At 37.1% G+C, this 13,425-nt stretch overlaps 1 protein-coding gene, 2 long non-coding RNA genes and 1 pseudogene across 3 annotated transcripts; 1 reads left to right on the top strand and 3 right to left on the bottom strand.

Annotated features, from left to right (window-relative positions):
• Positions 1 to 255: 255 nt before the first annotated feature.
• On the bottom strand, positions 256 to 4,030 carry LOC107732984 (serine/threonine-protein kinase 38-like). Its single transcript, XM_016544471.1, has 10 exons — positions 3,942 to 4,030; positions 3,708 to 3,831; positions 3,393 to 3,547; positions 3,142 to 3,244; positions 2,628 to 2,689; positions 2,434 to 2,551; positions 2,179 to 2,302; positions 1,875 to 1,970; positions 1,586 to 1,677; positions 256 to 710 (listed from the first exon to the last, which is right to left on the bottom strand). Exons 1-10 carry the CDS (start codon positions 3,981 to 3,983, stop codon positions 583 to 585), a joined length of 1,044 nt encoding a protein of 347 aa, XP_016399957.1. The 5' UTR covers positions 3,984 to 4,030; the 3' UTR covers positions 256 to 582.
• Positions 4,031 to 4,079: 49 nt separating this feature from the next.
• LOC107732985 (uncharacterized) lies at positions 4,080 to 6,182 on the bottom strand. The gene is made up of 3 exons (XR_001638926.1): positions 6,102 to 6,182; positions 4,247 to 4,386; positions 4,080 to 4,116 (listed from the first exon to the last, which is right to left on the bottom strand). It is a non-coding gene; the product is annotated as an uncharacterized LOC107732985 (long non-coding RNA).
• On the top strand, positions 5,234 to 6,371 carry LOC107732986 (uncharacterized). The gene is made up of 2 exons (XR_001638927.1): positions 5,234 to 5,453; positions 6,120 to 6,371. It is a non-coding gene; the product is annotated as an uncharacterized LOC107732986 (long non-coding RNA).
• A 1,909-nt stretch (positions 6,372 to 8,280) lies between these two features.
• The window catches only part of LOC107732957 (voltage-dependent calcium channel subunit alpha-2/delta-4-like), a 28,518-nt pseudogene continuing 23,373 nt past the window's right edge, over positions 8,281 to 13,425 (bottom strand).

Below are 13,425 nucleotides of genomic sequence, written 5' to 3'. Positions count from 1 at the left end.
TTCTTCAAGTTTCTTCTAGGTAGGTTGCAATCATACATTAAAATTAAAACTGCACAAAAACACAAAATACATTTGTGGGGAATATTCAGCATCAGGTAGTTAACTATATCATACAGTGTGTCTAACAGTGTACATGTTTCATTTGGGTTTATACAGATTCTCAACTTCCTTGGGGAAAGAAGCTTAAAAGTGACTGAGAGAAATCAACTTTATTGCAGTTTAGTCACCTAAGAGGTTAAAACATCCTCTGCTTTCTGAACGTAAGGCTTCAGTGATGTATCTGCTTCCCTTTTTTTCTTTTTTTTTTTATCTCTGACCCTGTTTGATCCAGTGTTGAAGAGCATTTGGACAACATTTGTGTCTCCTTTTAGCTGAGCAGCAGGACAAGAGAGACTCTCCGTATGTTTGGCCATATAAATATTATGCTTTTTTCCCCCTTTTTATTGTCACCAGGGACTCCTCTGAGAACAGGTCTACTGTGTAGCACAAAGCGGCAGTGCATAAGCTTCTCATCTGCAGAAATCTGCATTGAATTGTCATTTACATTCTAATCCTCCTTTTTTCAGACCATCAGTGCCAGTTTCACGCCTTGCCTGCCTTCATATAAGTGGGGATGGTGCCGCGCTGTGTCAATCCCTCAAAGCGTTTGTAGGTGTAGTTAAGGAAAACCCAGTCCTTGGACTTGAAGTCTGGTTCTGTTACATTTGTTACTGAAATGAGAGGTGAAGAGGACAGTCAGAACAACAAATAGTGACATGAAATACATCTAGCTATTTTATGGATTACATCTGTTCGTATATGAGTAGATGTAAAAGAAGTGGGTTATATCCATTGCACATGGTCTATATTGAGTCTAAAGTTCATAGACAACAGATAATGGGTCTCTTCCCAGGAAGACTTCATACATCAATAGAATGCCACTACTTTTGACTCTTAAAGATGCTTGATCCCTGAGCACTAAAGGTATGGATACATTTTAGTCTGTACATTTATTATAAGTCAATCACTACTTAATAAATCAGTACATTTTACAGGATTAAGCATGTAATATATAATATTTATATATTTAAATATGACTTTATTTGTATCTTTATTTTACTCATATATCCTAAACCGCTATTCTAAAAACTGGAAAACAAGACATTTCCGAAAGAACCCATAACTTAAATGTATTAAGCAAACTTAACAATAACCAAATTTAACTTGGCCACTGAATCAGACTAAAGGTCCGTTCACACCAAGGATGAAAACTTTAACTTTAAGTTTTAAAAATGGTTCTAATTTCTAAGAAAATAGCAAAGTACACACCACAACTTTAACGATAATAACACAGAGGAATGATCACATGAACGATAGAATAGTTGACAGCAAATCAGAATCTATCCAAATTTAACGCGGCAGACAAAATAACCGCGGTATCGTCCAGTGGTGTGGACACTAATATAGTTTCTGGTGTGAACAGGCCTTAAATCTGGAGATGCACAATTTTGATGCAAATTCAAATATTTTTTTAAGTGTGTGTATTTTTGTTTATGTATGGTATGTCCATAAGATTTAGTTGATTATCAAAAACAGTTTACAGTACCTGGCTGTAGAATGTCTGACTCTGGAAAGTCATCAAAGTTGGACGTATCATCGATGCTCTTGATGTCAATGGAAATAGCAGCAGGTCTCTCTCTAGGAGAAGGTAAACAGTTCAATTTCAGTTATCAACTTCAAACAATGGTTCTCTATGATCATACACACAAAAGACTTGATTACATTAACGTTTCCAAAATAAACATTTTATTTGACCTGTTTATTAACAGTGGTTTTGCAGTTCTAGACGATACTGTGACGACGCAAGAAACAGAAAAGTGTGTGTGCAGAAGTACCTGATATGCTCCCAGTCCACGGACTCAAAGAAAGGGTGAGATTTGATTTCATCCACACTTCCTGACCCAATCCTGTTTTCTGCATCTGTGCAATACCTGAGAACATAGTCAAACAGTTTGGTCAGATCAAATTTCAAATTATCTCAAGTAATGAAAAGCTATCTTTTGAAAACGGTGGCACTCTTTACTTGAAGGAAACAATCACTTTAACCTCAAAAGCCCAGTGATGTTTTGTTTTTCTGAATTGTTAATCGAATCCTTTCTTCTATACGGTTTGTGTTACATATATGGAAATATCTCTGACCTAAGGATCAAGTCCTTGGCTCTCTCTGAAATGGGGACTTCAGGCGGGAAAATTAGCGTTTCTCGCCAGTTCATGACCTTCCTGTAGGTTTCCTGTGGCGTCTCGGAACAGAAGGGTGGGTAGCCTGGAACAGGAAAACAAAACAAACACCTGTTTTAGCACAGGAAAAGGCTACAGCAAAATGCTTTTACAGAAAGAAAGGACTGGCCTGATATGACCCGTTTACTTTAGTGTTTAGTATCTGAAAGTACTAACCTATCAACATCTCGTACATTATCACTCCAAGAGACCACCAGTCACAAAGCTTGTTGTAGCCCGTCTGCATGAAGACCTCAGGGGCGATATAGTCTGGTGTCCCGACGGTTGAATATGCCTGTATATGAAAGGAATGAAATCACAAATTTTACCAGGAAATTTATGTTTTGTAACATAAAGAAACTCTCTTCTACCAGCTGTCTTCGGTTCTTCTTCCATGTTTCTGCTTTCCGTTTGGAATTCATGTTTTGGAAAGCTAAAGGAGGTGGAAACAGAGCAAATATGGTTCATTTTGTCTGGTTAATTAGGGCGGTAAATAAAAAAAATAAAAAAATTACATTTTGCCTACAGATCCACTTAAAACGTTGATGAAGTTTTCTGTGCCATAGTCAGACTGAAAAGATCAGGGACCTTTTTGAAATAATCTTCAGCTGATCTCTTCTATATTTGTAATTCTTCGTAAAGATATGCAGAGCAGTATGTGCTACACACAGTCAGAAACAGCAAGGACTTGCTGAACTTTTTTCCTTATTGGTAATCCTATCCTATTTCTGTTATGTCAGTGTGACTGGGAAGGAAAATGTTCTGAATATGTACAGCAAGTCATAGTCAAGGAAAATTTATTTCTTATGATATGACTTCTTTATTTTTTTGTATGTATTAACAAGTGTTGTTTCTCTGTGTAATTTGTGTATCTGGGTTACTCACAGAAGTCACTGGGAGGGTTGTGCGTGAGGTTCCTGTAAAATTCAGTCCGATGGGCCTTCTTCAAGCCTGTGCAGAGGCCAAAGTCAGACAGTTTGACATGGCCCTACAAATCATAAAGACAGAATGTTATGAGGTGTTCAGTTTCATACAGTACAATAGCCTTCCATAAACCCATTCATCTCCGTTGAACACTGTGACCATGTTATATTGTTTTGTGTGTGAGTAAATAAGAGATAAAGGCGAATTCCCACCCGTGAGTCGAGCAGCAGGTTGTCAGGTTTGATGTCTCGGTGAATGAAGCCCAGCTGGTGAATGGAGTCAATGGCCAGGACAGTCTCTGCAATATAGAACTGCGTAGCTTCTTCCGACAGCGTGTCTTTCTTCATCAGCAGAGTCATCATATCTCCTGAACACACACACACACACAAGAGTTACGGCCTCTGGGCAGCTGCTCTAAAAATAGGACTTTCCATAGTGCTGCTACGAGCAGACTGCCTTTTCCAGTTCTAAATCCCTAACTGCTACATCAGTAAAGAACATGTGACATTTTGTTCATCTGTCTTCACCTCCAGGCAGAAACTCCATGATGAGATACAGATTGCGTTTATCTTGAAAGCTGTAGAACATCTTCACTACCCAGGCGCCATCAGCCTCCACCAGGATATCTCTCTCGGCCCGGATATGAGCCACCTGCCCCAGGGAGGAATACAGGTGAGGAGAGATATTATCAGTGGCTCGGTATGACAGACACGGGACTATCTGAGATGGCTGAATTAAATGGAATCGAATGGAGTCCATACCTGCTCTTTCTCTAACATGTCTGATTTCCTGAGGATCTTCATGGCATAAATGTGACCGGTGTCCTTTTTCTGAACCAGGCGCACCTGAATACAGCACAAAATGAGGATTTTTGGAGAACCGACTAAGATTGAAAAAAAACCCTCCTCATCCATCACCTTCTCCAGCTTCTTCTGCCTGAAACAGAGGGAACCGCTGCATCATGACCAGCCACAACAAATTCGCTTTATTGTAATCAAATAATACTTGACTGAAATGATACGTTGAGTGATGCAGGTGTAGTGGGTTGTAGTGTTGCTATGGTTACCTCATCTCCCGCTCCTCGTGCTGGGTGAGCAGGGTGCTGTAGAAGTGCTCCAGCGTGAGTTTGGCCACCGTGACTCTCTCACGTGTATGGTTACTCATCGGGAGCGGCGCTGCCATGCCACCCGTCATGGCCATGCTAGTCTAGAACAGGAAAATAATTTGCAAAGCAAAGCTCTCTGAATATAAATGAACGCAACTACACCAAAGAGCCTTACTACCAAACAAACCACATGTACAGTATGTCTACATTTTAATAATTACAACAATAATTGATTGATTAATCAGTATTTATTATAAATTATATTATTTTTAGATAACATTAATGTAATTAATAATAATCATCACAGCGCCATCACAGTGACCAGCAACAATAAAAATATAACATTGAATGCTTTTATTCTCATTATACCATGTACAATGAAATTAGAGTAGCTTCCCTTTAACATATATCACATAATATACTACAGCAAAACATTAAAAAGTGGAATTGCACTAAGACTACAAAAATAAAGAGTTATATTGCACAATAATAGTGTATTGCACCAAGTCGTGGCTTTTTTTCTTTTGAACATTGAATGCTTTTATTGTCATTATACCTTGTACAATGTACCATCTACAATAGCAAAATAATTAATCATAATTATAAGATTTATTTTTAATTATTATTTTATCAATTCAATTTTTAGCTAATTAGGGTTATTATAGGTAACTACAACTAAAACAATAAAAGTACATTTTTGTTACTTGAAATAAAATAAACATAAATAAAATATAAATAGATAAACTTAAGTTCAACATTTTCTCACTTTTGACTAACCAAACTTGATGAACCAAAACAACTAAAACAAAACCTGAAATTAATTTAAAAAAAAAAAAGATTATAAAAAACTAGGATTATAAAAACTAAGAGTATAAACTATAATGTAATGATAGTAAAAAAAGAAAAAAAAAGTGGCCAAATAGTTCATTAATTACTGGTAGGTGTGAGTCTCTCTAATTGGTGAGAAAATGTAAAAACCCGAAGCAGAGTTTTAAATGAGTGATTTCAGAACACTCGAATGAAGAAATCTATTCTATCGCTCCGTTCCATTCATACACGGTGTTCAAGGCCGGTTTGTATGTGCGTTGCTGCTTAGATACACGCAAAACTTGACGGTTTGGCTTCTTTTAAACCATTTCCAACTAATTGACGAATTTTTGCCTGAAAAGTAAGTTACTCGAGATTCATTTCTTGTTTATGGAACTGTCTTTTAAGCAGTATCATGGAAGCAAGAGTGTTGTTGTTCTGAATATCAAATACTTGCAGTTTTGTGCCTAACAGCCGAATCGCAACCGCGCAATATTCAGTATAACAGCAGCCGTGCTCACGTCATATTTCTTAATTAACATTTTTAATGTCTAAGCATTGTTTGTTTGTAAAATGTAGCCGCTCGAGACTGAGAAGGCTCCTGCACCTGCTCATGCTGCGGTCACTGATGTTCAAATGAACGCGCGGGGGGGGGAGAACGCAAACTTGATTTGAGCGCGCTCGGCCTCGCGTCTGCGTGCGTGACCTTGCGGCAGTGACATGCAGTTTGACAGGTCTAGAAAAACAGATGCATTTACGTGGAACCCCCCACACAGATCACAGCGAGATGGTCATATTTAATAGAAGACTGAAAAAAGCCTCGTTTATCAAAAACGCATAACATCGTGATGGATAGGTGATGTATAACAAACCAACATTGCGATTGTTTGTTTAGTCGTCACACACCTGATTCTGTATAATATATTATGAGCGCGAGCCTGCATAAAGCTGATGATTTACAACAGCACCACTGTGATTTATTTCCACCATCATATTTCTAATTTCTCACCTCCCCGTCCTCCTCCAGATTGGACAGTTTGCCGGACACCCGAGGATCAAAATAAGGATGAAATGAAGCCAAGTGAATGGCCGTCAGTTGAGCAGGCGGATGAGAGTGGCTCAGTGATCGCTCATGTTTATTCTCTATTCAGGCTGATGTTTGTTGAGCGCTGCGGCGGAGCTGCGCTGAATCTGATCCTCCTCCCCACACGCGCTCACTCTGACAAATTAAGAGTCCCTGACATGACATTTTTCCAAAATAAAAGTTGGCAAGAGAGAATAATAGGCTACTACAATAGAATAAAGTACAATAGTATACATGGACAAAATAGCCCAAAAAGTAAACCCTTCAGACTAAGCAAAACAGTTTAACTTAAATATTTTTTATTTATTTAAAAAATTTTGTGTATTTAAAAAGTGCATTTATTTAAATGTTGTATACATTTTGTAAATATCGTTTTTTATTTATTTTTTAAATATATATAAATAATTATTATCCTGTTTAAAAATATATTTTTTTCTTTTGAATTTTCAGAAAAAAATCCTAACTCATGATTTCCACAAAATATTAAGCAGCAAAAATTTGTAATAAGAACCATTATTAATTATTGAGCACCAATACAATAATAACTGATAATAATTGACCACCAAATCAGAATATTAGAATGATTTCTGACGGATCATGTGACGATGAAGACTGGAGTAGTAGCTGCTGAAAAGTCAAATTACATTTTAAAATAGATAAAAATTGAAGAAAATAATATTAAGATAGACTAAATAATATTAAAATAGAAGAAAATAATATTTCAAAATATAAATAATAATGTCATTATTATACTGTTAAATATTTTGAATTTTCTTTAAAAATCACAATTTTGTGATTCACAAATCAAAAAAATATTAAGCAATGTTTTCAACACTGATAATAAGAACCATTATTGATAATTGAGCACCAATAATAATTGATGATAATTGACCACCAAATCAGCATATTAGAATGATTTATGAAGCAACACCTAAGACTGGAGTAAAATTCAGCTTTGCCATCACATGAATAAATTACATTTTAAAACATATTGAAAAAAATCGTTCTTTTTTAATTACGATAATATTTCATAATATCAGTTTTTTTCTGTATTTATGATCAAATAAATGCAGACTTCTCTTCTTTAAAAAACATTTATAATATTTTATATTATATATTCATACTGCATAATTACTATTTATATGTAATAGCCTATTTAGAATATATATATTCAAATGAGATTTAGTACCTCAAGATAAGAAGAAAGAAAACACTTCACCAGAAAATACTTGGTTCTTTCTTTATTTCAGCATAGATCACCGATGTTCACCTTTTAACTAAAAATCATTTCAAAATTAAGTTTTAGGTGTACAGTAAGACACATGGGATTCCTGTAATGCAATATTCACAGTGTCCGCAACAGTAGCATTTGAAAAAATAACGACATACAGTATGCACTTCAAAAATATCCCTTCTTGTGCATTTATACCTGAGCAAAAACACACATTACAAGATATTTAATGTAAGAAAGTTAAACATGACACATTTTTGTAATTTATTCTGACAAAGATTTATAATCTGTTGTATTAATAATGCATAGTTATAATAATTGTCAAAAACAAAAATTAGTTTTTGTGCAAGTTGCAGGACAGACAACTTAAAATCAAAGGTTTAAATACAAGACATCTTTGAATTCCCATAACAACCTAATTTGCATGTCATAATGGTCATTTATTAGTCCATAGATCACCTTCGGTCAGAGAAAGATGTGAAAAGCCATGCTAACTCTTCCTGTTTTTCTCTCTCTCATTTACACACACATCAATAGATTGTGCACTTTTCCTCTGCTTTATATAGAGATACAGTCACATACAGCTACTCGCCATAAATTCTCCTCTGTAATGTCACAGTTCAGTGAAGCTCAGCTTCTGTTCATCCTTGTCTGGGTCTCACTTCGATCGATCCCCACTGATCACACTGATTTTTCAAAGACGTTTTTGCAGATGGTTCAGAGACAGTGTGAAGACAAAGCCATAAAAGCCCAGCACTGTTAAAAAATTCCACAAACTTGTACAATTTAACGAGTAATGCTACATATAATTGATGTTGAAGACTTTGCACTGTAGAAAAATAATGTGTTCTAGTCTAGTCAACTCATGTTATTGCTAATAAAAACATGCTGAGTTGAGCATGTGCGCTATAGGTGACTCTCTTGGGAGTTTAACAGGCCCTCTGTCATCGACGGATGAGTGCAGAGACTGATAAACAGGCTAGGAACAGCATGATGGACAAGCTGATTGCCGCGGCCCCACCGCAGTCCTTAGCATTTTCCTAAATCAGAACAGAGACACGAAATATGTACCAGAGATTTCAGAAAAATCTTATTTTGCATGCAGACAGATTGTAATCAAAAGGCATTGCTGCAATGCATGCCTGAAAGCAGTCTAGTATGTGTGTGTTTACTTGAGGGTGGTAAGCGTGACAAGACTCAGGCCTTCTTCGTATCTTTTGAGATCTCATGCGGTCACATTTCACTGAGGCATTGTGTGCTCAGTGGTTAAGAAAAAATGAAGAAAAAGCAAGAATAGCCAACAAACAATTGCTTTATACCTCAATCCAGTTCACAAATATATATTTTTAAATATAATACACTTTATAATCCACTTGAAGTTATACAATGGGTTGCTTGTTTTAAAAAAGGTGCACCCAGTACATTGTGTAAAACATTTCTAATGAAGTAAATGTACTGTTTGCACCTTTAAGTGACTAAACAGATCTCATTCAAAGCTATGATTCATCTCCTCAGTGTGTGGTCTGTGGAGCCTGATTTAGCCAGTAGCCCCTCACTGCAGAACAAAGATCCAGGGGGCGGGGTTGGATCCACATCTATGGGGTGGAGATGGTAGGTTTAGGGGTGGAGATGGGAGGGTTTAGGGATCAGGGGGTGGAGACGGGTAGGTTTAGGTATATGTAAGGTGGGAGGAGTTGAATCTGGATCCAACCTCGCCCCCTGGATCTTGTGTTCTGCAGTGAGGACCATCTCGATTTAGCTGTGGGTTTAAGGATATATTTGACCTCTTTGGGCTCCATGGTGATTGGTGCGTACTGCCGAGAACAGTCACAATCTGCGTGAATCACCACCAACAGTAAATTACTATCAGGAATCTGATTAATTACAAACACCCTGCGGGCAATAACAGAAAGAAAGAAGAGCGAGCGATTAGTTAATGGCATCTATAGTAATAGTTAATGGAGTCTAGTTAATGGCATTCTTATTACAGGCCATGTTTAATAAAAAGAAATGGTTATTCAGAACAAAATGACCGTTTTTAAACATTTCAGTAATGTAGATATAGGTTAGGAGAGAGTTTGGTGCGGAGTAGACACTCGTGAAATGAAGTCGCGATGACCTAAGGAGGTAACCATAGCAACATATACTGTAAGACTGCTCGTCTCAAGCGCTTTCCACTAGAAACTGTATATCAATGAGACATACTGTAAATACGGTCATTTGTATTTGACTGTGCTCATAGTGCCAAAAGACAAACTGTGCCCAAAAATTACTTATAGATTAGAAATTATAGTTAAACAACTGAAACCCTTTAATCTCGTTGTATAATTAGCACACTCAAGTAAACTGAGACCTTGTGCAGAAGTTCGATAAATATTTGCTCACCATGTTAATTTTTCAAGGGACGAGATGCAAGAGGACCATAATAATCCTAGCCATTATTGATAAAGAAAATGATTATCTAGTGAAAATAAAGCAATATGCTTAAAACTGCTATTTTCCTAAATATTACTGGCATATCCTCTCTGTTGTACTGTAGCTTTATTTTCCTGTATATTATGTCTTCACCACTAGAGGGCGTCAAAAAGACAGGAAACTATGTGAAGGTAGTAGAGAGCTGACTGTGAGCATAGGTTTTCTTTTGCCTGACAAACTAATATATTAACGCTGTGTTCCAAACAGGATAAATCCTCCTCCGAAGGGCACTTTGGAGTGAGAACGATCATGGCCCCATATTGAAGGGTTGTTCCAAAAACTAGCCACTTCAAAGGGCCCTTCGGAATGAAGGATTTTAAAGGGTACAACTGATGGACTCTTCGCTCCCATGATTCTTTGTGCAGGTTTAATTTTCTTAAACCTTAATTGGTTCGGCAAGATGACGCAGAAGTACGTTCCAAGGATTTATAAATCCAAGAACAGCTTAATAATCACAACATTTAGCAAATCAGACTTGACAAGAGCTTATTAAAATATATGTATTTTTAATTGTGAGATATAATATTTAAAAAAAAGTAATTGCGTTGCAAATCCATCCATGGTCAAATGATCTACAGTATGTGTGCTACGCTGTGTTCCAAACAGGATAAATCCTCCTCCGAAGGGCACTTTGGAGTGAGAACGATCGTGGCCCCATATTGAAGGGTTGTTCCAAAAACTAGCCACTTCAAAGGGCCCTTCGTAATGAAGGATTTTAAAGGGTACAACTGATGGACTCTTCGCTCCCATGATTCTTTGTGCAGGTTTAATTTTCTTAAACCTTAATTGGTTCGGCAAGATGACGCAGAAGTACGTTCCAAGGATTTATAAATCCAAGAACAGCTTAATAATCACAACATTTAGCAAATCAGACTTGACAAGAGCTTATTAAAATATATGTATTTTTAATTGTGAGATATAATATTTAAAAAAAAGTAATTGCGTTGCAAATCCATCCATGGTCAAATGATCTACAGTATGTGTGCTCTTACTTTTGACATCTCCCACACTTGATCATGCTGTTGGTTTCTTTGATTGACGGCTCATAGACGAAGCTGGGATACTCAGTGTCACAGGGCTGCAGAATGTCCCCCTTTGACTTCTTACTAGCTACAAAACAAATCTACAGTTATCTTTCCAAATAAATTTGAGCGTTATGAATTCCAAAATGCAGGGTCCTTTTATTTTCAAATGCCATATGCTATAGGATACTTTTATTATACGCTTTCAACAACAGTGTGATTTGAATAATCTAGACAGCAATAAAAAAAAATGTCACTTTGATCATGAATAACAACATGACCAAATCGTTCTCTGCTCTCTTTTTCACACACAGCACTAGCAATATCACACACAGTGATGGAGACAGCACTTACATGAATGGAATAAGGTCTTGGCTGTGAAACGTCAAGATGAAGGAGGGTTACAGAATTAAAGATATAAGAGGGCAGGTGAGGAAGATGAAGAAGGAAGACACAGGAACCCCCATACAAACAGGTGAGTAGCACAAGTGAATGATGAAGTGATGGTATTACTTTACACCAGGGGTCTCCAAACTTTGTCCTGGAGGGCCGGTGTCCTGCAGAGTTTAGCTATAACTTGCCTCAACACACCTGCATGAAAGTTTCTAGTATGCCTAGTAAGACCTTGATTAGCTGGTTCAGGTGCATTTAATTAGGGTTGGAGTTAAACTCTGCACTCCAGGACCGAGTTTGGAGACTCCTGCTTTACACTGAGCTTTTTGCTTTACACATACCCTCCACAAAGGGATCTGAGATGCCACAGACTGTAGATATTGAAGTCCAGTAAAAACCTGGCAGAGAGAAAATGTCTGATTTTACAATGGATGAACTGAGTCACTGATGTTTTAAAGCACAGAAAATGTTCTGACAAACAGACACACTTACAACAGGAAGTTCGACAGGAACCATCTCAGTGCTGCCAAAAGATTATAAAAGGGCTGAGGGAGGAAGGAAAGCAGAACGAGGGAAAAAAAAGGAATAAAAGAATGAAGCTGGCATCCTTTCATTTCAATTACACTGAGAATTTCTGTTCAAGAACTTATGACAGAAGCCATATATATCTTGTCTTTTTTTCTCTACACCATCACAAAGGGTCATGGTGTGAAGGCCAAGCCTTTATTACGATCAGCACTGACCTGTGACCTCCACCCATGCACACTGGATTGCAAGAACAGCAATGTAATGTTTTACAAGTGACACTGATAGCATCTGATGGTTGTGTTCTGGTAGACATTATTCAAACAGACAGGACAATGCTTACACTTTGCAGGGGTCGAGCGCCGCTAGCAGAGTGAGGATTCACCTTACACATGGCCTGATAGTCATAGAGTAGCACTCTGTGGAAAACAAGCAGTGACAGCGTTTACACCTTAACGCATTACATCACATTTACATTTAATGCACATTTTGATGGGCTCTAGAGGTTTTGTAACACACAGAAACGTTCTCATACCTTTTGAACATGCCCATTTTTAAGAGCTGTGACATCACCGACCTATCAATTTTCCCCAGAAACTTGCCAACCTACACATACAGAGAATACAGAGACACGTGGCGTCAAGACATTGCAGTTATTTGTTATTTATTTCAACAGGATCTCTTTCTGGTTCCCAACAGGAACAATGACAGCTCAGAACGAATGCATCTGTATTAGTTCTTTTTCCATAGGCATACTGACTTAACTGTTCAATAAAGCACTGAAATCAAATTTTAATTAAACAGCATTTGGGCTCCGTAAGGCTGCAGGCCCACATCAGAGTCAGCGTTTACCGCACCCAGTGTGCTGAATTATTCAGATAACCCCGCTATCCCTCCCCTCCTCTATATTTACCCTGATGATGCACTGTTCTCCCTCTCTGTCTGTCTCTCTCATAGGACCGCTACTAATGATGGAAAACACCTCATGCATTTATTTATTTATTCATTTCCACAGTCACTTTCCTGTGCCGAGTCAACATCAAACAGAGTTTTTAAAAAATCTTTGTTATTCACAGCATAAAGGTCCTTATTTTTTTGGACCCGTTTAGGGCACTCTATAGATAAAATTTTACTGCGTGTCATTTCCCAATCTTAACCTAAATCTCCAGGGGTTTGAATGACTGCAAGCAAACACTAAAGAGGCCTTTTGTATCTTCTATATTTTTCCATGTTGTTGAAAGTCTTTAGAATTTCTAATAAATAATAAATTAATATAAAATATAAAATTAATATAAGTTTTACTTATCTCTTATCATTTGAAGTCGTTTTGGTGGCATTGGCTATTGGAAAATGTTAGTAGTAAATATAATATGATTAATTAGGTATTGATTTAGCAAACTTTCAAACTTACTCAGAAACACGTCATTTTACGTCATTACAGATGTTTAGTGGGTTGTGAATGCCATTTCATGTTGACCTTAACCTGTCACTATAAGCGCTCGTACATCATCCCTGTCCTTAGAGATGATGACGAAGCCATTACTGTCAATGACGTAGCAGTTAACATCCTGTGAACACAAAACATACAAAAAAAAAAAAAAAG

The sequence above is a fragment of the Sinocyclocheilus rhinocerous genome, unplaced genomic scaffold (assembly GCF_001515625.1).
Source record: "Sinocyclocheilus rhinocerous isolate Xijiao unplaced genomic scaffold, SAMN03320098_v1.1 scaffold400, whole genome shotgun sequence".
Classification (NCBI taxonomy): Eukaryota; Metazoa; Chordata; class Actinopteri; order Cypriniformes; family Cyprinidae; genus Sinocyclocheilus; species Sinocyclocheilus rhinocerous.
This window is presented reverse-complemented; position numbering and strand designations above follow the sequence as displayed.

Excerpts from the sequence above, each read along its gene's own strand:
- LOC107732984 (XM_016544471.1), bottom strand. The coding sequence starts at position 3,983 with ATGAAGATCCTCAGGAAATCAGACATGTTAGAGAAAGAGCAG. Across the intron at positions 3,245-3,392 it reads ACCTGCTGCTCGACTCACGG|GGCCATGTCAAACTGTCTGA; the intron begins GTGGGAATTCGC and ends TATGATTTGTAG. Across the intron at positions 1,971-2,178 it reads GCCAAGGACTTGATCCTTAG|GTATTGCACAGATGCAGAAA; the intron begins GTCAGAGATATT and ends CTATGTTCTCAG.